Source organism: Pogona vitticeps, chromosome 1 (genome assembly GCF_051106095.1).
Source record: "Pogona vitticeps strain Pit_001003342236 chromosome 1, PviZW2.1, whole genome shotgun sequence".
Lineage (NCBI taxonomy): Eukaryota > Metazoa > Chordata > Lepidosauria > Squamata > Agamidae > Pogona > Pogona vitticeps.
The window spans coordinates 226,195,678-226,218,284 of NC_135783.1; the positions used below are offsets into that span (position 1 = coordinate 226,195,678).

The 22,607-nt window shown below is 41.3% G+C and overlaps 1 protein-coding gene across 20 annotated transcripts in view; it reads left to right on the top strand.

The window, feature by feature from the left end:
* NCKAP5 (NCK associated protein 5) overlaps positions 1–22,607 on the top strand; it is a 762,731-nt gene that overhangs the window by 216,900 nt on the left and 523,224 nt on the right. For 19 of the 20 annotated variants that reach the window (XR_013537157.1, XM_072984241.2, XM_072984248.2 and 16 more), the window contains exon 3: positions 20,644–20,717. The exons of the other annotated variant lie outside the window; for it this stretch is intronic. Coding sequence is in view for 18 of the 19 variants with exons in the window: in XM_072984241.2 (XP_072840342.2) it covers positions 20,644–20,717 (74 nt within the window). In the remaining variant the exon portion in view is untranslated. The remainder of the gene's footprint in view (positions 1–20,643; positions 20,718–22,607) is intronic. 20 annotated transcript variants of the gene reach the window in all.

Genomic DNA, 22,607 nt, shown 5'->3' on the forward strand with positions numbered 1-22,607 from the left:
CCTATGCTTGCTTGCTTTTTAAAAAAAAAAAATAAGGAAGTAAATGGTAATTAATAAACACACAATATAGTTGGTGCATTCTTCCCACAGCTCGCTTTCTGTTATGGTGACATTTTGGCCAAAGGGGGACTGTGATCTCACTACAGTGCACAATATAAGGAAGTCAGAAGATGGCTTATGTCACTATTTCTCAGATGTATGGACCTCCAGTTTGTTTAGGAGTGTAACTCCCGTCAGTCCTAGCCAGCATAGTTGATGATATTGGATAATAGGAGCAGCAGGCCAACAACATCCAGAAGGCCACATGTTCCCCACACTTGCTATAGCTATTGCTGTTCTGTGCACGGGGGGGGGGGGGGGGGAGAGGGAAGAGGGCATGGAGTATAGAATTCTCAGGAGAACTTCATTCTCTCCCCCTGTCGTCGTCGTTTAGTCGTTTAGTCGTGTCCGACTCTTCGTGACCACATGGACCAGAGCACGCCAGGCCCTCCTATCTTCTATTGCCTCCCGGAGTTGTGTCAAATTCATGTTGGTTGCTTTGCAGACACTGTCCAGCCATCTCATCCTCGGTCATCCCTTTCTCCTCTTGCCATCACATTTTCCCAACATCAGGGTCTTTTCCAGGGAGTCTTTTCTTCTCATTAGATGGCCAAAGTACTGGAGCCTCAGCTTCAGGATCTGTCCTTCCAGTGAGCACTCAGGGTTGATTTCCTTTAGAATTGATAGGTTTGTTCTCCTTGCAGTCCAGGGGATTCTGTCATTCCAAACAATGGAGGGAAGGCGGAATTCCCTTCAGTCAGGCTTCCATTGTCTGTCTATGCCGGCATGGTTAAAGGCAAAACATGGCAACCTGACTCAAGGGAATCTCCCCCCTCCCTGCTGTTTGCAATGGAATGGAAGCTAGGCTGCTGGAACAGAAACCACCGTTCCGGCAGCCTAGCTTCTGTTCCAGCGGAAGCAGCAGCTGCTGCAAAGTAGGAAGAGGCAGCAGGATAAGTAAGGGAGTAGGAAGTGACATGGGAGTGGGAAGGGGACGGGGGGCACACAGAGGGGGCAGGACACAGTTTTAAAAGACCCATTGACCTGATGAATCAGTTTGTGGTTTGTTGGATCACCGGGGGGCAAATTTGTGGTTTGTGGGTCATCAACCCACGAGCCAAGTTGAACTGCCATTTTGGTGGTTCGTCTCCATCTCTAGATACAATGTTTTGGAAATTATTAATTCATAGGGGCACCATTAGTCAGAAGCTACCTGCTGGCATATAACAGGGACACTCCCAAAAGTAATCTTTCCAAGTAAACTTTCAGTGTTTTCCATAAGTTTCATTCTCTTCGACAGTATAACCCATTGCACTGAAGTAAACTAGTGGATCAGGTGTCATGGAGGTAGAAGGTTTAGGAAGGAACTATACTGAGAAGCTGAGAGGAAGTAAGGGAGGTGCTTGTTTGGATATCTATATATCTGAAAGTAATATGGAAAGCTGTTTAATCTCACTAGATTGAGAGCGAAGACCAAAGTCCAACTGAAATGCATGCGGGACTTCCTCTTTGCCGATGACGCAGCCATTGTTGCCTACTCTGCTGAAGACCTCCAACAACTCATAAATCGTTTTAGCAAGGCCTGCCAAGACTTTGGACTAACAATCAGCCTGAAGAAAACACAAGTCATGAGCCAGGGCGTGGACTCACCTCCCTCTATTACTATCTCCATGCAAGAACTGGAGGTTATTCATGAATTTGTGTATCTTGGCTCAACAATCTCTGACACTCTCTCCCTAGATATTGAGCTGGATAAACGCATTGGGAAAGCAGCTACCATGTTCTCTAGACTCACAAAGAGAGTATGGCTTAATAAGAAGTTGATGGCACACACCAAAATCCAGGTCTATAGAGCCTGTGTCCTGAGCACACTCCTATACTGCAGCGAGTCCTGGACCCTTTGTGCACGGCAGGAGAGGAAGCTGAACACCTTCCATATGCGTTGCCTCTGACGCATTTTTGGTATCACCTGACAGGACAAAATTCCAAATAGAGTAGTCCTAGAATGAGCTGGAATCTTCAGCATGTATACATTATTGAAACAGCGCCGTCTATGTTGGCTTGGGCACGTCGTGAGAATGGCTGATGGTCGGATTCCAAAAGATCTCCTGTATGGAGAATTAGTGCAGGGAAGCCGCCCCCGAGGGAGACCACAGTTGCGTTACAGGGACATCTGTAAGCGGGATCTGAAGGCCTTAGGAATGGACCTCAACAGATGGGAAACCTTGACGTCTGAGCGTTCAGCCTGGAGGCAGGCGGTGCATCATGGCCTCTCCCAATTTGAAGAGACACTTGTACAGCAGGCCGAGGCAAAGAGGCAGTCCCGAAACAAGCAAAACCAGGAAGGTGGACAGGGGACAGATTGTACTTGTCTTCAATGTGGAAGAGATTGTCACTCTCGAATTGGCCTTTTCAGCCACACAAGACACTGTTCCAAGACCTCCATACAGAGCACGTTACCATAGTCTCTCGAGACTGAAGGATGCCTACAGAAAGTTAACTTAGTTATTTTCCAGCTGTAATAAAATATTTTATTTGTATCTTTGAGAGAAATGACATATGGTTTGTTCCCCTGATTTCTGCAGCTTGCTCTCACAATTTTCTTTGCCTTTCTCCTTGCAAATCAGAGGGCAGTATGTCACTCATGAGGGATTCCTGTGGTATATTTCCAAATGGTTGTGCGTTGCTTTTTCCCCATAAATAAATTCTGATGGCAAAAAACAACAGCCATTTCACAAGAATACCAGCAGTAAGACCTTGTGATAATCGACAAAATGTCACTCTTTCTTCATTGATATGCACCCGAAATGTACATGAGTGCTTTCTGTGCTTCCTTTCTCCCCATCCCAGGAACAAGCATATAAGGGAAGTTGGGCTGAGAGGCACATTTTGAGCAGCCCAAGAGAACTTTAAAAAAGCAAACTGCTAGCTGTGGCAATAGTTCATGATGATTAGTGTTGGATGGGTTTTAAAGGGGATTAGTTAAATTTCTGGTGGTTTAGACCAGTGGTTCTCAAATTGGGGTCTCCAGATGTTCTTGGACTGCAATTACCAGAAATCCAGGCCAGCACAGTAAGTGGTGAAGGCTTCTGGGAATTACAGTCTAAGAACATCTGGGAACCCCAACTTGAGAAACACTGGTCTAGACCAGTGGTACCCAACCTTGGGCCTCCAGATGTTCTTGGACTTCACCTCCCAAAAATCCCAGCCAGCAGAGGTGATGGTGAAGGCTTCTGGGAGATGTAGTCCAAGAACATCTGGAGGCCCAAAGTTGGGGACCACTGATCTAGACCATCTATGGGTACTAATGAGGATGGCTATATATCTGCTCCAGGATCAGAGGTGGTTCTGTGTATTAGTTGCTAGAGAGCAGGAGACAGAGTGTGTCATTGCACCCATGTCTTGCTGGCGCACTTCCCAGATGGAATTGGTTTATAGTGGTGTGAACAAACTGTTGAACTAGATGGTCATCTACGAGGACTCTTCGTATATTCTTAGGTAAACCCAGACGTGTGTGTGTATGCGTGTTTAAAAAAACCTGTCAGATCAGTAAAAAAAATATTGAGCAACCATTTTGGATTAATTGCATCTTGCAGAAGTGAAAATATTATTTAGATAGAATTTGGAACATATACCCTTTTTTACATTGTAATTTTAAAAAAAGGATTGTTTTTCTCTCTTAAGTCATGAGGCGATGTGGTGGAAAAGGCAACGCTTGTCCTCTGTAATCGGCAGGCAGGCTAGTTTGTCTATTTTGTTAGTTCTTCTCGCCCCTAATAGACACTGATGGTGACATCTACTGACTTCCCAGCTGGTGTTCCAATGCATTTAACTACTTAACCTGCACGGAGCTTGCTGTTAATATACCTAAGTGGCCAAATGTGCATGAATAGTTCCAAGATCCAGGGAAGACACAATCATTACTCTCAGCAGCAGGTGCTTCACCTCACACTGAGATGGATATCAACCTGCTGCTTTCGGTCAGAGAAAAAGCAGCGGAAGCTAAATGTGTGAAGATGTAGGAAATGTCACAGTGCAGTGTTTCAGAACTTCCACTTGCTGATCGGCAGATTTGGCAATATCTATTCACAACATGCAAGCTGTAATGGACAGACTTAGGAACAATTTGTTATTCATTCATCAAATCCTGCTTCCAATGTACAAAAGGTGAAGCACAGTTATAGGTGTAAATACTAGGGGCTTTTGGACTGAGCCTCTGAATGCCTCACCCTAAAGCTTCAAAGTAGAGGTGCAGCAACAACGGGATTTGTTGTGTTCTGTATGGGACTTTTTGACAAGATTTTGCAACATTAATCAGTTGCAGAATGAGCCATTGGAATCATACAGACTACTACTCTCTGGTTAGGAACTGTAGGGATTGTACTCAGCTATGCCCTGGACACAGGAGGTAATCTCAAGCAAATCACTAATTTCCTAATGCCTTGCTTTTCTAAACTTAGGGAGTTTTGAGAAGAAACACCCTAAATTGTTTAGGGTGCCGCCGGGCCTGGCCTGAGGCATTTTGCTGTCTGAGGTGGAGGGAAAAATTCTATCTTCTTATTCTACATACAGAAGTTTACCACAGTGACATTTGGGAATTACTTCTATACTGGTGACAGCAGAATTTTATTTATTTCTGATTTATTTCATTCATTCATTTATATACCACCCCAGTAGTGCCACAGCACTATTCTGCGCAGTTGACAATGTAAAAAGCAACAGAACAAACAAAATGTAATACAATAGTTAAAAACTCTCTATCAAGCCTGAGGGATTGCAAAACTGGATGAGCACAACTGAGTTTGCAACCGTTCACCTGCTACTCCCCTAGCGCCTATAACGTGAGAGATGCTTCACAAGGGAAAGGAATAACATCAGTACAGTAATGGACTCTGATGCTCTTTAAAAAGTGTTACCATTGTGTCTTGTGAGGCCTTTAGCCCATTTCTGATAGTTCCAGCCTGGTAGTTCACAGCTTTCATGGCATCTTGTGTCTTTTGTGCCTAAGGAATGAACTGCAGGATTTCCTTCCCAAATCTAATTTTTCTTCCCTCGAGAGAGCTTCTGTTGTGTAGAAGTAAGGCACATGCTTTCTATGGCAGTTCAGTCTCTGTATCTCCATTTAAAAGGAGTGAAAGGAGTAATTAGGAGTAACTACCTGTCACAGTGGGTCTATGTAACATTTGCTCTTGCCCTCAAAGGCCCATCAGCCCATCCAGCATGGCCATTGGTCAAGGATTATGGAAAGTGTAATCCAACGACATCTGGAGGACCTAAAGCTCTCCACTCTAGTAGTAGGCAACACTGAGTTAAACTGGGTATAAGGGCAGTGTTATGTGTTCTTAAAAGAGTGGAAGAAAGCATTCTGTTTGTAATAGCACTATGTTGTACGTCATCATTCACACAGTGAACTTCATTTTGAAGTTTGGGAGATATCAGACATTTTTCCAGGCTGTCATACAGAGGAGGAGCATGAGTTGTTCTCACTCATTCTATAGTAAAGGATTTGTACTAATGGGCTCAAGTTACAGGACGCCAGATTTCAGTTGAATATCAGGGAAAACTTCCTAACGGTTGGAGCAGTACAACAGTGGAACCAATGACCTTGAGACATGGAGAGCGTTCTAACCCTGGAGGCATTCAAGAGGTATTTAGACAACCACCTGGCAGATCTGCTTTGATTTGTATTCCTGCACTGAGCAGGGGTTTGCATGTGCTGGCCCTATAGGCCCCATTCCTGTTTCAATGATTTTTCTTTAAACTCTGGTTTAATGGACCATGCAAGGTTTCTCTATCTCCAGTCTTGACCTTGTATGGGTCTGCTTTAAACTGCTGTGTTCTTTATGAAGAATCTGCCCTTGAGCGTCTTATAGGACTGGTCCTGTAGGGCTTCCTCTTTGCTGAAGAGGCAGGATGCAGTGGCAGAACTATTGCAGGGGGAATTGTTTGCATGGCTGGAGGAATAAGATCAACACAGGAAACACTTGAGACATTATTACCATTATGAGCGGCACTGTGAAATCCTAGGACGCAGTGGTGTAAAAGAAAAACAAAAGCTGGCAAGATGCCATTTATCAGGTCAATGCAAACACAGAACTAGCCCATGTGCCAAGAATAAAACTATTTCCAGTGTTCGCTAAATAGATGTAGTAGTTGATTTAAAAAAAAAAATTAGCATCAATTCTGGCATTAATATTGTTGGGCAAACTTGGGGGTGCACCTGTCATCTCACATCTGTACCCCCCTCCTCTTTCATGTCACCACTTTCAGTTCCAGTAGTTCAGAGGGAAAGGGGAATGACTTATTCTCCCAGCTTGAACAGAGACTGTAGAGGCATAATCTTCCTTGGTAAGTGCAAGGCAATATAGGGCAGCTCCTTCTCTCTCTCTTTTTTTCAGAATGAGGGCAAATAGACAAACAAAAGGACAAGACTAGTTGCAGCTTCACTGACACGGCAAAGAACTCTGTGGAGGATAACATGGGGGTCAGGCTAATGCTGTCTGAAAGGCAAGGGTGAATGAACCAGTTCTGTGCATACCACTCTGCATTCCTTGGTTAATGAACTAAACAGTGCTGCTTTGTGGTCAAAGCTGCTGCACAGAGATTGTGAAAAGCCTGATTCAGGACGCAGCGGAGGACATAGATTTTCAGACTCAAGGATGGAGGTTGGTGCCAGAGCCCCTTGGGTTGTGTGTGGAACAACTGAGGTTCAGAAACGCAACCTTGTAAAATAAACTGCCACCTGCCATTTGGAAGGGGAAGCAAAAGGAGTGAGACCAAACACAGCCTTACATGTCCTCTCTTGAAAAATTGAGAAACGTTGTACGCGCATCCTCAGTTGCTTGATCAGGGTAGGAGGATTGCCTCCTTGGGATTTCCTGGCCAGTTAGAGGTATGTGCATGGGAGTCTGTTTTCACATATCCGGGGCCAGAGTTTGGAAAGTTACTTCCACAAAGCAACTGTTCTGAGTTCTAAGTTCCAGTTCTAAGTTATTGTTGCAGTTTTTAAAAACAAAATCCAAAATTCACACTTGAGCAGCACCTTTGTGAGAACCAACTATGAAGATACAAAGTATACAGACTCTACAGCTCCTCATTAGTGGAGCTAATTGGTGAGGTGGAAAAAAGGCACAGAAGTCCAAATATTTGGGTTTTTCAGGCCTCGGAAAACTCAGCCCCAGGTTGGGAAAAAAACAACTCTATACTTCCTCATTATACAAAAGTATATAAACTAAATGCTTTTTAACTGCTTTCTAGTACAAAGGATATTTATGTAGGGAGCCCATGTATCCCTATAACTATATGAATAACTAAAAATGATTTTATTAGGTTATACCATAAAAGGATGGTGTTATCTTTCATTAATTTTAATAATCATGTGCTGTTGAGTCAATTCTCACTTATGGTCACCCTTTTCAGGGTTTTCCAAGTAGATACTCAAAAGTGGTTTACTGTTTCCTTCTTCTGGGGTTGCCCTGGGGCTGTGCAGCTGGCCCAAGGCCACATAGGCTGGCATTCACAGGAAGCATTGTGGGGAATTGAACTCCCAACCTCTGGATTGCTTTGCTTCCCCCCCCCCACCCAATCAAATGACATAGCTGCTGGAGTGAACCAAATTGTCTCCAGAGTGGTCCTACATGTACCTTTCTGAGGTCCTGTCAGGGGCTTCTACTCCTTTGGTACAAGTAGGATCACTCTGGTTTAGTCTGTTTCCAGTGTGTATGAGATTTCTGGGAACATACCAAAAGTGAGCCTTCTCAGCCGTCAAGGCTCCTTTCTATTGGAATTTCTGATATCATGAAGTGATTTAATAAGTGGGCTACTTCAGGATATCGGCAGATTAAACACTTCCTCTGCTCATCAGAAAAGGGACGGGGAAGTGAAAATGTTTAAAGACTCTGTTAGACTATCACTGAAGTGCTACATCACTTTAAAAAAAGTGGGGGAGAACATTCACTTTGGTTTCTCATAAAGGACCATTCAAGAAACAGCTTGCAGCTGAATCCAGAAGTGATTCACTTAGTAAGCCACTTCACAGTATTGGAAGGAGCCAGAATACATAGAGTCTTGAACTCCAATATGCCATTTGGATGTGAGGATTGCACTCAGTGATATATTATACTTCCACCCAATCCCAAGTGACTGTATTTAGCCTGCATGAGCTGGCTCCAAAAGAACCAGTCTAAATGAGCCCTTAGCCATGATTTGTGATAATTACAAATTAGCTAGAGTTAACAGCCATTGGGATAAATTGTACTATTTTATGGGGCATTTGACAATGAAGAGAAAAGTACAGACTGCACATTTGTATAGAAATATGAAAAGTGTTGTGCTGAGCTAGTGGCTTGCCCTCAAAGCTTCCTCTGTAATTTATGGAAAGCGCCGTTCCTATTATTCACACACACTCACAGAAAAAGGAAAAAGTATCTTATTACATTTGATACTTGCAATAAAAGGAAGGGTTTAATGGACCATGCAAGGTTTCTCTTAAAACATTAATTTCTTTGTGTTGTCTTTAATTTCCATGGTAATGAAAAACTCACAATGGCCAATGGATATTATTATATGGGAAATAAATGAGATACTTCCAGTTAGATGCAAATCCTTTCTAGTACTATCATTGCAATATGATTACTGTAGCTTTCCCCACCACTGCACAAAATATTAAATGGCACCCTTTGGAAATATTTCTTGTTTAAGAACAATTATTGATTTTCCAGAAACTTTTCATTTAACTAGTGTTAAGCTGACTAATGCAAATGATTTTGTAGAGAAAATAAATGATTAAGTAGCTTGACTTTAAAAAGAGAGAGAGAGTTGCTTCCTCTATAAATATAATTTTGAAGGCTTAGTATGATTTGCATATGCTCAGTGCCTTACAATATATGGCATTTCAATAAAAAAAATATGCAGGAAAATGGAAACTCTCACTCTCTCTTTCTCTCTTTGCACACGGGCACACAGCTTTAAGATGCCAAGTTGCCTTTACTCTATTGATAACAGAAGTGCACAGACTACCAAGTCTTCAAACAGACAGTAATAATTGTTGGCTTCCCAGTGGCAACAAATACAGGAAATGCTTGCTAGCCTTGAAAAGGAACATAGTCAAGATCACACATGGATTAATAATAATAGTATTTACGTGCCATCAAGTCATTTCCAATATATGACAATTCTACTGGATTTTCTAGGTTTAAAGTAGCCAGAGGTTGTTTGCCAGTCCCTCCTTATGGTGATAGATCATGTGCATTACTTGCTTCTGAAACATGTGGTAGGCACCCTGAAAGAGGTAAAATGTACCTGTAGTCTCTTAGTTTGAAAAAATTCTTATTCACTTGAATGTGGGTACAGAAGCAGGATTTTTAAATCAGGATATCCTCTCTGATGTCTCTCTGCTGGAATCCAGAGCTTCTTTCATTCAAGCAGAACTTTAGTACTTGGCTTGTTGCAGAAAAGTGGATTTTTCATATATACTGGAATGTTTTACAAATTTGTCTTATGCTTTCATTCTTTTTATCTATTTGGACTATTTCCTTGTAAGCTGCCTTGAGTCCTAATCATGAGAGAAAGCTGGATACAATTTAGCTAGCTGCTATAGGGAATATAATTAGCTGTTTATATAGGATGTAATTCAGCCAGCTCACTAAGAAAGTTATGTTACTTAGAATCATGGAATTGTAGAGCTAGAAAGGAGCCCAAGGCATATGAAGACTCATAATGGTTTCTATAAACTTGGATGATTCTTGACTAACTCCAGGGCCAACCGTGCAAATGAAGCACAATCAGAGTAAAGTAAAACGGGGATAATTTTGTATTGAATAAACGGGAAGGATATGTATGTGCTCTTTTATATGATCATCTGAAAAGATTGAAATGTGAGAATCCAAAAATTATGTATTTGCAGGTCAGAAGAATAAAGTGATATAAAAGGAGATCTACAGTCATTCATAGAAATATTAATACTAGATTGGAATATTAAAGAAATTTGTGTCTGTAGTGCCTTTGTGTTGCAGCATTAGGCTACGAAAATAGCCACGAAAGGAATTGGCCAGAATATTAAGAATTTTGGAACTTTACATGCACTATTATACTGTTTAATTTATTTTAATAAAATGATTCAAATGCAGTTTGTTAAGGCAAGGACTCAGCATTTATGTTGCATATATGTTGAAATGTGCACATTTGTGTTTTTGGATTACAGCTCCCAAAATTCCTCAGGCAGCATTCCCTCTCCAAAGAGAAAAATTAAAAGCTATAGCCAGACTCCATATAATATATGTCTATCCGTGTGTTGTTGGCTTCTGCACATAAACCTCCATAAACTGTATTGCAAATGTGCTTGCAACCCTTATAAATATTTCAGTGCAGGAAGTATGTTTGTGAACGTGTGTTTACTGAGATGAGTATCAATAATACAGCTTGACATTCACAGTACTTCTTAAGTATAATTCATACAGCAGCTTACTATTTAGGTATTTGTTAGTGAAAGTCATATTTTGTCATCAGATGTTTTCAGTATTAAATGGAAAAGCTTTAAATGGGATGTGATTTTTTAAAAGAATTAACTGGCAGAACTTTTGGGATGCATTCTGCCTGGACAATGGGAATGATTTCAGCGTAAAAGCTTCCTTTTTCAATTCTTGTTGTGTATAAGCCATCTGCAACCTGAAATTGAAAAAGGAAGTCTTTAATCAGTGGCTATCTGACATTGATGATGATGCCATTTGCATTGCACAACAGGATTTTGGGTACTGTTAACTTGTGTTTACTTTAACTTTCAAGATGATTAAGTTCTGTCTCATATGGTATCCTTTTCAGCTGACAGCGGTCCATCTTTTGACATCCAGCTTTCATTCTATATACTATTTCTCTCAAAATCATTTGTGCCAAAAAAATGATATTAATTTTATACCAGCTCACTTGTCATGGCTTGGGGGGGGACTGTGACTTGTACAATATATCACAGGAGTACACCCCATCACATTTCATAAATATTTTAGTATATCTTTTCACGTGACAACACTGAAGAAATGACACTTGGCTACAATGTAAAGCAGTGAGTATACAGCTTGTATAACAGTGTAAATGTGCTGTCCCCTCAAAATAACACAACACACAGCCATTAATGGCTAAATCACTGGCAACATAAGTGAGTACACCTCTAAGTGACAATTTCCAAACTGGGCACAAAGTGTCAATATTTTGTGTGGATACCATTATTTTCCAGCATCGCCTTAACCCTCTTGGGCATAGAGTTCACCAGAGCTGGTGGATGTTAGAGACCTTGTGCACCTCCACCTTCCGTTTCAGGATGCCCCACAGATGCTCAATAGGGTTTAGGTCTGGAGACATGCTTGGCCAGTCCATCACCTTTACCCTCAGCTTCTTTAGCAAGGCAGTGGTTGTTTTGGAGGTATGTTTGGGGTTGTTATCATGTTGGAATACTGCATTGCAGCTCAGTCTCTGAAGGGAGGGGATCATACTCTGCTTCAGTATGTCACAGTACATGTTGGCATTCCTGGTTCCCTCAATGACCGGTAGCTCCCCAGTGCCGGCAACACTCATTCAGCCCCAGACCATGACACTCCCAACACCATGCCTGACTGTAGGCACGACAAACTTGTCCTTGTAGTTGTACTCCTCACCTGGTTGCTGCCGAAAACGCTTGATACTGTCTGAACCAAATAAGTTTATCTTGGTCTCACTGGACCACAGGACATGGTTCCAGAAATCCATGTTCTTCTACATCATCTTTAGAAGAGGCTTCCTTCTGGGATGACAGCCCTGGAGACCAATTTGATGTAGTGTGTGGCGTATGATCTGAGCACTGACAGGTTGATCCCCCAACCTCTGCAGCAGTGCTGGCAGCACTCATACTTCTATTTCCCAAAGCCAGTTTCTGGATATGACGCTGAGCACGGGCACTCAGCTTATTTGGACAACCATGGTGAGGCCTGTTCTGAGTGGAACCTGTCCTGTTAAACCACTGTATGGTCTTGGCCACCATGCTGCAGCTCAGTTTCAGGGTCTTGGCAATCTTCTTATAGCCTAGGCCATCTTTATGGAGAGCAACAATTCATTTTTTCAGATCCTCAGATAGATCATTACCATGAGGTGCCATGTGGAACTTCCAGTGACCACTCTGAGAGAGTGAGAGTAATAACACCTGCTCCTCCTTCACACCTGAGACTTCTGACACTAAGGGGTCTCATGACACCAGGGAGGGAAAACAGCTACTTGGGCCCAATTTGGAAACTGTCATTTAGGGGTGTACTCACTTTTGGTGACAGCGGTTTAGACATTAATGGCTGTGTGTTGGGTTATTTTGAGGGGACAGCACATTTACACTGTTATACAAGCTGTATAAATCACTGCTTTACATTGTAGCCAAGTGTAATTTCTTCAGTGTTGTTACATGAAAAGATATACTAAAATATTTATGAAATGTGAGGGGGGTGTACTCACTTCTGTGATATACTATATGTTACAGATCCTACTACTCTCACCTCTGTCTGTCCGTCCGTCTGTCTGTCTGTCTGTCTGTCTGTCTGTCTGTCTGACTGACTGACTGACTGACTGACTGACTGACTGACTGACTGACTGACTGACTGACAGGAATGGACACAGAACCATATTGAGGGCAGGGCCATCAGGACTTCCATGCAGGACGTCAAAATTGAGAAGGTACAGAAACTGGTTGCTGAATGCAATGACTTCCATTGATATTTGCTGGTGGAAGCGTACAAACCTGCCCTCTCTGCACATACAGCATACATTGCCTTCTAGCCATTCCCCACCTTGCAGAAGAAAAGGCAGATTAGTTTGGTTTAGTACAGTATCAATATGACTATCACGGAAATGGTTCCTTTCCATTTTTTCTGTATCCTCCTTGCATATGCCAATTATATGTGACCCAAGTTTAATCAAAGGACAGTGAAACCCTGGGTGCCAAACTGGCACATTACGGCCCTGAGCAGTAATAGGTTTTCAGTCAAATTTATGTTTGTAAACTATCTTCCCAGCTGCATCTTATCCTTCCAAATGAGATACAGTTTCTTCAACCCAATATTTTATCTATAGCTAACTGGATAAACTCACTGAGTTGAGTGCCTGGCTGCGGTACCAGAGGTTAGAGGTTCGATTCCCCGCTGTGCATCCTGGAACAGTCATATTTGTGTGGCCTCGAGCAAGCTGTTCAGTCCCAGGATGTCTCCCAAAAGAAAATGGTAAACCACTTAAGAATACTCTCTACCTAGAAAATTCCAAAAAGGGCCAGCATAAGTCAGAATTGACTTGATGAGACACAGTTATTATTATTTGATGTGTAATTGATCTACAGAATACAGAAGCATGTGTGTATTTTTTTTTTGTCAATGTTCCACTTACAAGAGAATTAAGATTTTTACTGAAATCTGACCCAGAACACTGAATTTAATACTAAATATTAGATATTCACTGTGGATTGGACCCAGACTTAGTCATACTTATAGTGCCGCCGCTGCTACTACTCACTCTTACTACTACTACTACTGATGCTGCTGCAGCTGCTGCTGCTGTGCGGTCAAGTCATTTCTGGATCTTGGTGGCCCTTTCTAGGGCTTTCCAGGTGTAGAGTACTCAGAAGTGGTTTACCCTTCCCTCCTTCTGGGGTGCTGTAAGACTGTGCAGCTTGCCCAAAGTTACCCAGGTTAGCTCTTCTCCTGGAAGGCACAGCAGAGAATTGAACTTCCACTTCTCTGGTTCAGCAGTCAGATGCCTAGCTTGTTTAGCTATCCAGCCAGTAGACCAATAGAAAGCCATGAGATTTTGGACATGAGTTTGTATCCAGCCCACTAGGCTGAATCCATTAGAAACGTCATGCTAGTGGAAAATGCTTTCACTTCTGCAAAGTGGGAGGTCAATTTTTTGCTTATTTCAGCTTTCCATCTCCTTGGAAGGGTACTACTGAGTATTAGAGGACTCTGTGCTGGAGAACAGGATATGGCACAGAAGACAGTAGTACGTAGAAGAGTCCACAACCTTTGTGTATTCCAGCTTGTTATCCTTGTTGTGTGTGTCTGTGTGCACAAAAGTGAAGGAATCACTTCATAATGGGGAAAGTAATTTATTTTGGACAGTGATTAGGAATTTTATATTGGCAGAGTGTGGAAATTGCTGGCTTAAACTCTCCAGCTATGCAGTGGAGAGAAAAAATCCAGACAGGGAACTACACAGCTGATTATTATAATTACAAGTCTACCTCAAACATCCTTCATTGTTGTTAGTTAGATTTACCTCAACTGACAACCTAGTCTCAATTGATTTAGAGACTCTGGTGTTGAGAAGGAATTAAAAATGTTTTTCTTTTACTCACAAATTTTCACATATATCAGAAAAACAAATAAAACATATTTATTTGTTACATAATGTGAGATCTTAACAGGTTAACTTCGTTATTTTGACTGACTGGTTACATAAACACTTCACTCAGCCTCTAACTGCTGGCTCCATAACTGTCAAACTCTAACACACAGAACCATGAACAGAACATCGACTTTGCTAACTGACGCAGATACCTGATTTTTTTTTTTTAAAGTCTGGAAAAGGAATTTGAACTAGAGAGGAAATAATAGGCTGCTATTTGTGATTGACATTCACCTCAAAGTCCCTCCCATCCAAATCCCTTAAAAGTCATAAGATGCAGGTTGCTGGATTCCAACATTTTATATACAAATTGCCCAGACTGCAAAAACCATTATGAACAAAACCCTTCAGTGACTTCAGCTTCTCATCACAGTTTGAAAATTCTCAAGGTGTTGCCTCCTGTGACTAGTTGTGACTAGAATCTCAGCAGTGTTGAAATTGCTTTCCATACCCTCAGTGCTAGTGTAAGTGTTATGTAAATTATGCGCACTAATACAAAGATGTGGTATGTGTGCATGTAGTGTGTCTATTACTCGGGCAAGTGTATGCATTTATCTCTCAGTGGTTTCATATAAAAGCGCCTATGTGTATGTACATGGGCGCACAACATATGATAATACAAAATATTCAGCAATAGTTCCTTGGTTAGATGTGCAATGAGAAGAGGAGCACTGCTTGCAACTGCAAAGCAGATGTTAATTTAAAACCTGCCTTAACAAGTTGAGTTCCACATGTTTGTGGCTAGTGCTGGTGTGCTGTCAGACATGGAAAAAGAAAGATAAAGTGAGGGCAGGAAACAGTGAAAGCAAAATGCCTCTCGGCTGTCTTACTTAAGGGGGGAAGAATGTGTTGGTATGTCTGCAGAAAAGGAAGCCCCAGCCTTTGCACTCCTGTTGGCCTCTTGTTGCTAATCGTTCATGTCTGTGTCTTTATGACAGGTCACAACATACAGGAGCTACTTACTGTGTATTCCTTTGGGGAATGATTTTCTAAGCCAGCAATGTTTTCGTGAAGAGAGTCTAGGCAACTGAAGGGGAGGCCTTTGAGGAAGGGATTTTGATAAGGTTTTTCAGTCCCATTACCTAGTCAATAGCCAGTGCTTGCAGATGACATTCCATCTAATATTTATATGACTCTGTTCCTTAGTTTCAAAATGGATATGCTGAATTGATTGCAGCCGTCTTCACCCTTTCAGCCTTTACGAGTTCACTTTTTGTAGGGAATTGCAGGCTATGTCTCACCATGCTGCTTCCTAGGCTCTTGTTTGACGTTGGTAGTGGTGCGGTGAATGAAAATTCTTGCCCTTCTTCATAATGGTCCCCAGTGACAAGGCAGCTTTCGGTAACAACTCAGAGGAAAATGAGATTTTACCTTTTCATTTTAGAGTTCTCAACGGACTGACTGACGTTTTGGGGCATGTCTGTTCTTGTTTTGCTGCATAACAGTTGTAGTTCAGGGGGGGAGGACTCTGTCTGATGCCCAAGAGAAAAGGGAGGAAGGACCCAGCAGTTCTAGAACGATGAGCATAGTAGAGGCATTGGTGTTGCCATTGCCCACTAGACAGGTGGCACTTGCTATGCCAAACAAGGCAACTGCTGCTGCTAAAACTTTCAAGCGGTTCTCCCTGGGTACAGATGGAATCCCTTCTCAGTAAACGGCAGTGCGAGCATTCCGAAAAGGGAAGCTAACTGGTTTGGGCAGACTGCAAACTGGTTGATTCATTTCTTCATTGGGCACATTATTTCTCCCAAAGAGTTTAAAGACACCTTTTTTTAAATTCACATGAAATACCAGCACAAAAACTTTTTGGTCTCTTTCCAAAGGAGTAGCCCTCAGTTTGTTGGTAAAATTAAAGCAGGGCAAAACAAAGCAAAGCAAAGCAAAGCAAAGAAAAGGGAGGAAGCAAAATATTCTATCAGTCAAAATCTAACAGATTTATTTCAGTGTGAGCTTTTGTGGATCAAATTCCACCAGACACTCAGAGAACACCACATGCTTCCTCTATATGATGCACACCATATATGCATTCCCAGTGTCTGAAGAAGTGGATTTTGAACCACAGAAGCTCACACTGAAGTAAATCTCTAAGACTCTAATGTTCCAAAATATTTTGTGCTATTTCTCCCCCACTCCTTTTATTTTATTCTTTTCAATTTTCCCAATATTCTGGTCTGTGTTCTTTGCTGAACTCAGATCTGATTCTCTTGGAAGCCCTTGATCATATGGGTGGAGCCAAAGTGTTGGATAAAAAAAAAAAGATGCCCTATGATGGTACTGCATATCTAAATACCAGCATGAAAACTGCATCAGGAAAGGACAACAATCATCTACATTTTTCTGACACTGCACATAAATGCTTTTCATGCTTTGTTAACCCCTCCTGTCTCATTTAATCCATCACATCCATGAATCATACTCAAGTACCATATGCTGCAGAGGTCAGTTACTTAAATCATCACTTTATGCCCGGTGTATTTTGTTTGACCTGTTTTCTTGTCAACAGTGATCCTGCAGTAGCATGGTTTCTGCTTGCCCACATTAAATGTTGCTGACTCAGAACTTGATTATTAACCCCCAAGTCAGTCTCAGTAAGAAGCTTGGTTTCCTGATTGCTGCATTTTAGTCTAGTCATAACTGGGAGGTAGAGTGGGGAAGAAGGTGGAGTGGCTTCCCATTTTATGCCCTCCCATCACCCCAGCATTTCCTGTTTCTGCCTGGAAACAATGCTGGCTCTTCTACTGATGCCTTTTCCAAGTCCCAGCATCCAAGTGAGGCTCCACACACAAAATGAACAAGAGCTTAACACAATATCTTCACCTGTTCCCAACTGGTGTTCTGGTTATATGACATGTGCTAAAACGAGAGTCAGTTTAGAATTCCAGAGGGAGGGCACCTTGAGGGTATGTCCTCAGAAGAAGCTCACGTTAGTGATCTACATCACTGGTTCTTAACCTTGGATTACTCAGGAGTTTTGGACTGCAACTCCCAGAAGCCTTCACCACCAGCTGTGCTGACTGGGATAACAAAGGTTAAGAACCACTGATCTACATAAAATTTTAGCAGGAGTTTAGCAGGAGTTTTAAGCAGGAGTTTTAAGCACTTTCTATGAAATCCTGTTCATTTAAGTTCTGCAGTTTAAGGCTGAGGATGTCATCAGCGAGATGATTTTTCACCAAGTAGACATTTCCTTCTCCTGTTGCAAAGCCCATAGATATCCCAAATAACCCCTTTCACCATTGGGAACCTGTAGAAGATGAGGGATAGAATGGGGGAAGTCTGTAATGACTGAAACTTGCCACTGGCATGATGACTTTACTAGCAGTGGTGATTTTCTGTCATTTCTCATCCTATATGAGCCTCAGAACAAGAGAGGGAAAATGTTGTATTATCAGGCTCTTAATTAGGTTATTCAACTTCATCTGATGCTAAACTGCATCCATTCCTTGAATAGAATTGTATTAGGAAAGGATGCTGAGGTAAATTTTGCAGGAGTGGATTTTTTTAAAAAGATTTAAGTAGATAAATTCAGGTAGATAAATCAGCTTTAATCATTTTTACTGAGGTTTAATACAAAACACGAGCTGATTCTTAAGTGATTTTGAACAATTAAGAAACCTCTGCCAAATATTCTGTTTAAGAAGCTCTTCTTATATTTTTAATTGAGTTCCAGGTCATGATTTATTCATTTTCCAAGTGATTTATTTATTTATTTCATTTATACCCCACCTATCTGGTCACTGATAATATATGCTACATGTAAAATTTAGAATATCCCACTAGGGTTACTAATACAACAACAAAACCAAAATGTAGAATAAGAATAGTAAACAGGTCAAGCAAAATTCTATAGTTTGTAGTGGCTAACTTATTCATGTGTCTGCTATAGGAATGCTTTTATGAGGAAACTCTCATACAAGCCTAACCTCCTATCAGAGGTTCTATTTATCTTTTCTGATAGCCACCTTTTTTTTTAAGTGGCTGTCTGTCTCAGCAGATCATGCAAGAACTGAAATACCAAGTATAGTTTATTATATAATATCTATTTAATTAAAAACAAAGATGGTTGCAATATCTTTGTACCTATGTGTGGTTGGGAAGGGAAGGGAGAAGCAGAGAGAGAGAGAGAGAGAAACATTGATGGGATAACTGGAATATTTTCAAAGTAAAATCATCAAAGTTTCCTTAACCTAAAGCTTTACCTCAGGTTAAAAAATCTATAAATTGCTGCACACATGAGATCATACTTTGCTTGGCTTTGTCTGGTATCGTCTCTTTTTTGACATATAGTTTGCTTTAGGCATAAGATACTGTGGAGCTACTTTGACTAACTTGTATTAGCATTTTCAGATCTGTCTACAGACTTTAATTTTTTTTTATTATTTAAACTTCCTGTCTTTGTACCCTTGAACTTCCAAGCTCCCCTTTGATCCTGTATCCTGTCAAAAGGAGAACAAGGCTTTTAGAGGGGAAAGATACACAACTAAAAGAGATGAGGAGAGTAGGGTAGTTAGTTCATTTCTAGATCTAATCCTGAGCACCTGCTGCTACTTCACACCTGCACTTCTGATCTAAATTCCCAATGATTTATAGTTCTTTGTTTTTCTTCTGCTTCTGAATGTAAGTTGGAGAGATAATGTCAAAACAGAGAGACTGGGTTTGGTTGACATCCTCATTCTACCCTATCTGTTTCTCTTCCTTTAAAGAACTATTGCAATAGAAAAGCAAAGGCGACATTTCCTCCAAAGAGAGTATCCAGTATTTTTTTTAACATCATTGGTAACATTGGTTGGGTCAAAGGCAGTTGCATTCACAGAAAGATGTCCTTTGTGTGTGTGAGAATACCTTTGTTTCTGATCATTTGATTGCTATGCATAACTGAATGTAGCCTGTGGGTAGGGTAAGAGACACCATGTTTTGACCTTTGGCTCTTAGAAATCTCACTCAGCATGGAAACATCTGGAGAGCCATAGGTTCCCTAGCCTTGATATATGTAGTCCTCCCATGCTGCTGGTCCTGTGCCTATACATTATTGCATTTCTTACTCATATGCATATGCTTTCTTGATGCATGTGGTCCACAACAGTGCATGTTTTATTTTACAGTCATATCATCTTCTGGTTGCTGCACAATGGTTGCTGCACAATGCTGCACAATGGTGGAAGGTGGGGTTTCACTTAACTAGGGCTTATTTGGGGGCTTATTACGAGCATCCTAAAAAATCATACTAGGGCTTATTTTCAGGTTAGGTCTTATTTTTGGGAAAACAGGGTATGCATTCATGTACCTGTTTACTCATATATGTTTTCTGGAAGTAAGGCATCTGCTCTGTTTCAGAGTTACTGCTAAATTGAGAAGTGCGTAGAAAGACTCTGAAAAATTCTGAGAAAATAAAATGTGTTCTGTTGTCTTGTAACATCTAGCTTTGTGTTAAAAAGAGATGTGGTGGTGTTGCATCATTCAAGGTGCTTCCACGTTGCACTCACTCTTCAGTGATGAGGAGTGACTGAAGAAAGACGTCTTTGATACACAACAAAAACTGACAGTCATTAGCTGCCGATATGGGGCAAAGAATATATTGCCCCACAAAGGGGGGTATTTTGGTTCGTGCATTAAAATAACAAACAAGTACTGTGTCATCTGCTGACACAGAATCACACAATCAAAACCTTTCTCTAATAAGGTTACTATTTATTTGTAAGATTACTTTTAACAATTGCATAACATAGTAATTGTACAATCTTATAACTCTTCATTTATGAATCAAATGTTCCTGTTTATATTACATTTAATTAAAAAGAAGCACAAGATGCTTCACATGTTTAGATAATGACAAGTTGCAGTATCTTACTCCACGGAGATTACTCTTTGTAATCTCTTACTCTCATTGAGTACATGTGCTACTATCTCAAATTAATATTCCTTCTAAGTTCAATTGATATACTGTATAACATACGGGATGCATGCCAGGATCTCCTGGCTTTGTTTGTTTTCACTGTAATGCAGGAGACGGATTTTAATCCTCTTGCCATATATTTATTCCTTATCCAAATGCTACAGTTTTTGCTCTTAAAGTTGCTCTGAACCTTGCAGGAGAAAAATACAGATATGAGAAAACAATTTTAAATGTATTTAAACTTCTATGTCTGTTAACCCTTCATTAGAGTCGCAAATTATTTTACTGATCACTTTCCCTTCTCACAGGAATATGTGGACTCGAATAAATACATTGACCATTTGCTGACTCAACTGGAAGAGCAGCGCTGGAATGTATGGAAGTAAGTGCCATTTGTACATCCAAGCAGGATGGTCCTATTCATATCTAGTCAGAAGAGTTACAGCATTAATTTCTGTGCAGTTTACTCTTAAATTAAGTTGTTTTGGGTGAAAGTTGTGGAAACTGTCGTTATGTCTGTTTACTTTCACTCTTTATGGTAAATATGTTGCTAAGTAATGCCATTGTTGCTGCCTTTGTCCACTAAGGTCTAACATAATTCACAAATAGGTTTTTCTGAGAAGTGGGTGCATTAGACTGTTTCAGGATATGTGCCAAAACCAAAAATCTTGTGGCCCATTTAAGACTTAAAAGACGTGTTTTAATGTAAATTTTCTTGTTCACATGTCCTCAGACGTCTCGAGTCTGAGACTTCTTCAGAAGTCTAAGAAACCTCCCTAGAAGTCTGAGGATGTGGATTGTCATCCATGGAAATACAGACTGAAACAATCTCCCTGACCCCCTCTCAAACCACCTATCTTCTTTGTCATCAAATGAATGTCCTTTGTCCTTCAAATGAAGGAACACTGCTGATTGTGGTCCTGTGCTGTTGCCCCTCCTGTGCTGGGCCATTCTCCTCTTCAGTGGCTGTTTGATTTCTGCAGTGTAGAGGTCCGAACACTCCTCTTTGCAATATATACTATATTGCTCCTGTTTTATTTTAGTGCCCAGTCTTTTGGGTGGATGAGTCTCTGCCTTAGTGTGTTTGTGGGTTGAAGTGCATGGGTATGTGGTGTTTACCAAAAATCCTTTTGAGCTTTTCAGACACACCCACCATGTAAGGAATGACCAGGTTCCTCCATCGGCTCTGGGTATCAGACTGTTCCATTGTCCTGCTGGGTTGGTATATTGCCTCATTAAAGGCCTATTTTGGATATCCACAGGCCTTCAGATGTGCATCTTCCTCCTTTTGGTTTCTGTGGAGGTGGGGATGTTTCTTGCTCTGTGGTTTAGTGTCCTGATGACCCCTAGTTTGTGTTACAATGGGTGATGAGAGTCAAACCATACGTGTGTGTAGGTTTTCTGTAGATTTCTATTCCTAAACTGTTGTTGGATCCTATGATGATTGCATTGTCTGGGAAAGCCAGCTGGTTGTCTTTGGTGTCTTCTCTGGAGAACTTGATATTTGGGTCCACTGCGTTTATGAGGTCTGTGAAGATCTGTACTTCCTGAATCTTGATTGTCACCCAGGTGTCATCCACATACCTTAACCAATGGGTCAGAGTCATGCCCTGGATGGGGTTAGTGCCCTTCTTTTCCACTTCTTCCATGTATAAGTTGGCAACAATGGGTGACACCAGGGAACCCATTGCACAGCCATGTTTCTGTCTATATAAATCCCCTACGTAGGTGAAGTAAGTGGTACTCAGACACAGGTCTAGGAGCAGGCATATCTGGTCCGGGTTGAGGCTGCTTCTGGGGGAAAGGGTGTTGTCTTCTTCCAGTCTCCTTTTTACAGTTGTTAGGGCATCGTAGGTGGGAATGCTGGTGAAGAGGGGTGTGACATCAAAGGATACCATGGTTTCGTCAGTATTTAGTTTCAGTTCCCTGAACTTGGACACAAACCCTGTTGATGGTGTGGTCCTTTTCCAAGTGTTTCAAGTATTCTGTAGCTTTCTTCCTGTAAATGCTGGTGGGGGTCCCTCTTCAGTTTCTCGTATGTGTGTTGATCTTCCAAAAGTGAGCTTACTTTTCTGTGGTAATCCATAGTGCTGAGGACGACAGAGCATCTTTCTTTGTCCACAGGCAGTATGGTGATGGTCTCATCCCTACGAAGGGATGTCAGAGCACTTCTTTCCTGTCAGGTGAGGTTGGATGGTGGTGATTCAGCGCTGGAAAGTGCTGCAGAAACTTTTATCTAGAGTTGTGACTCTTCTGCCACTGGTAGACTGTT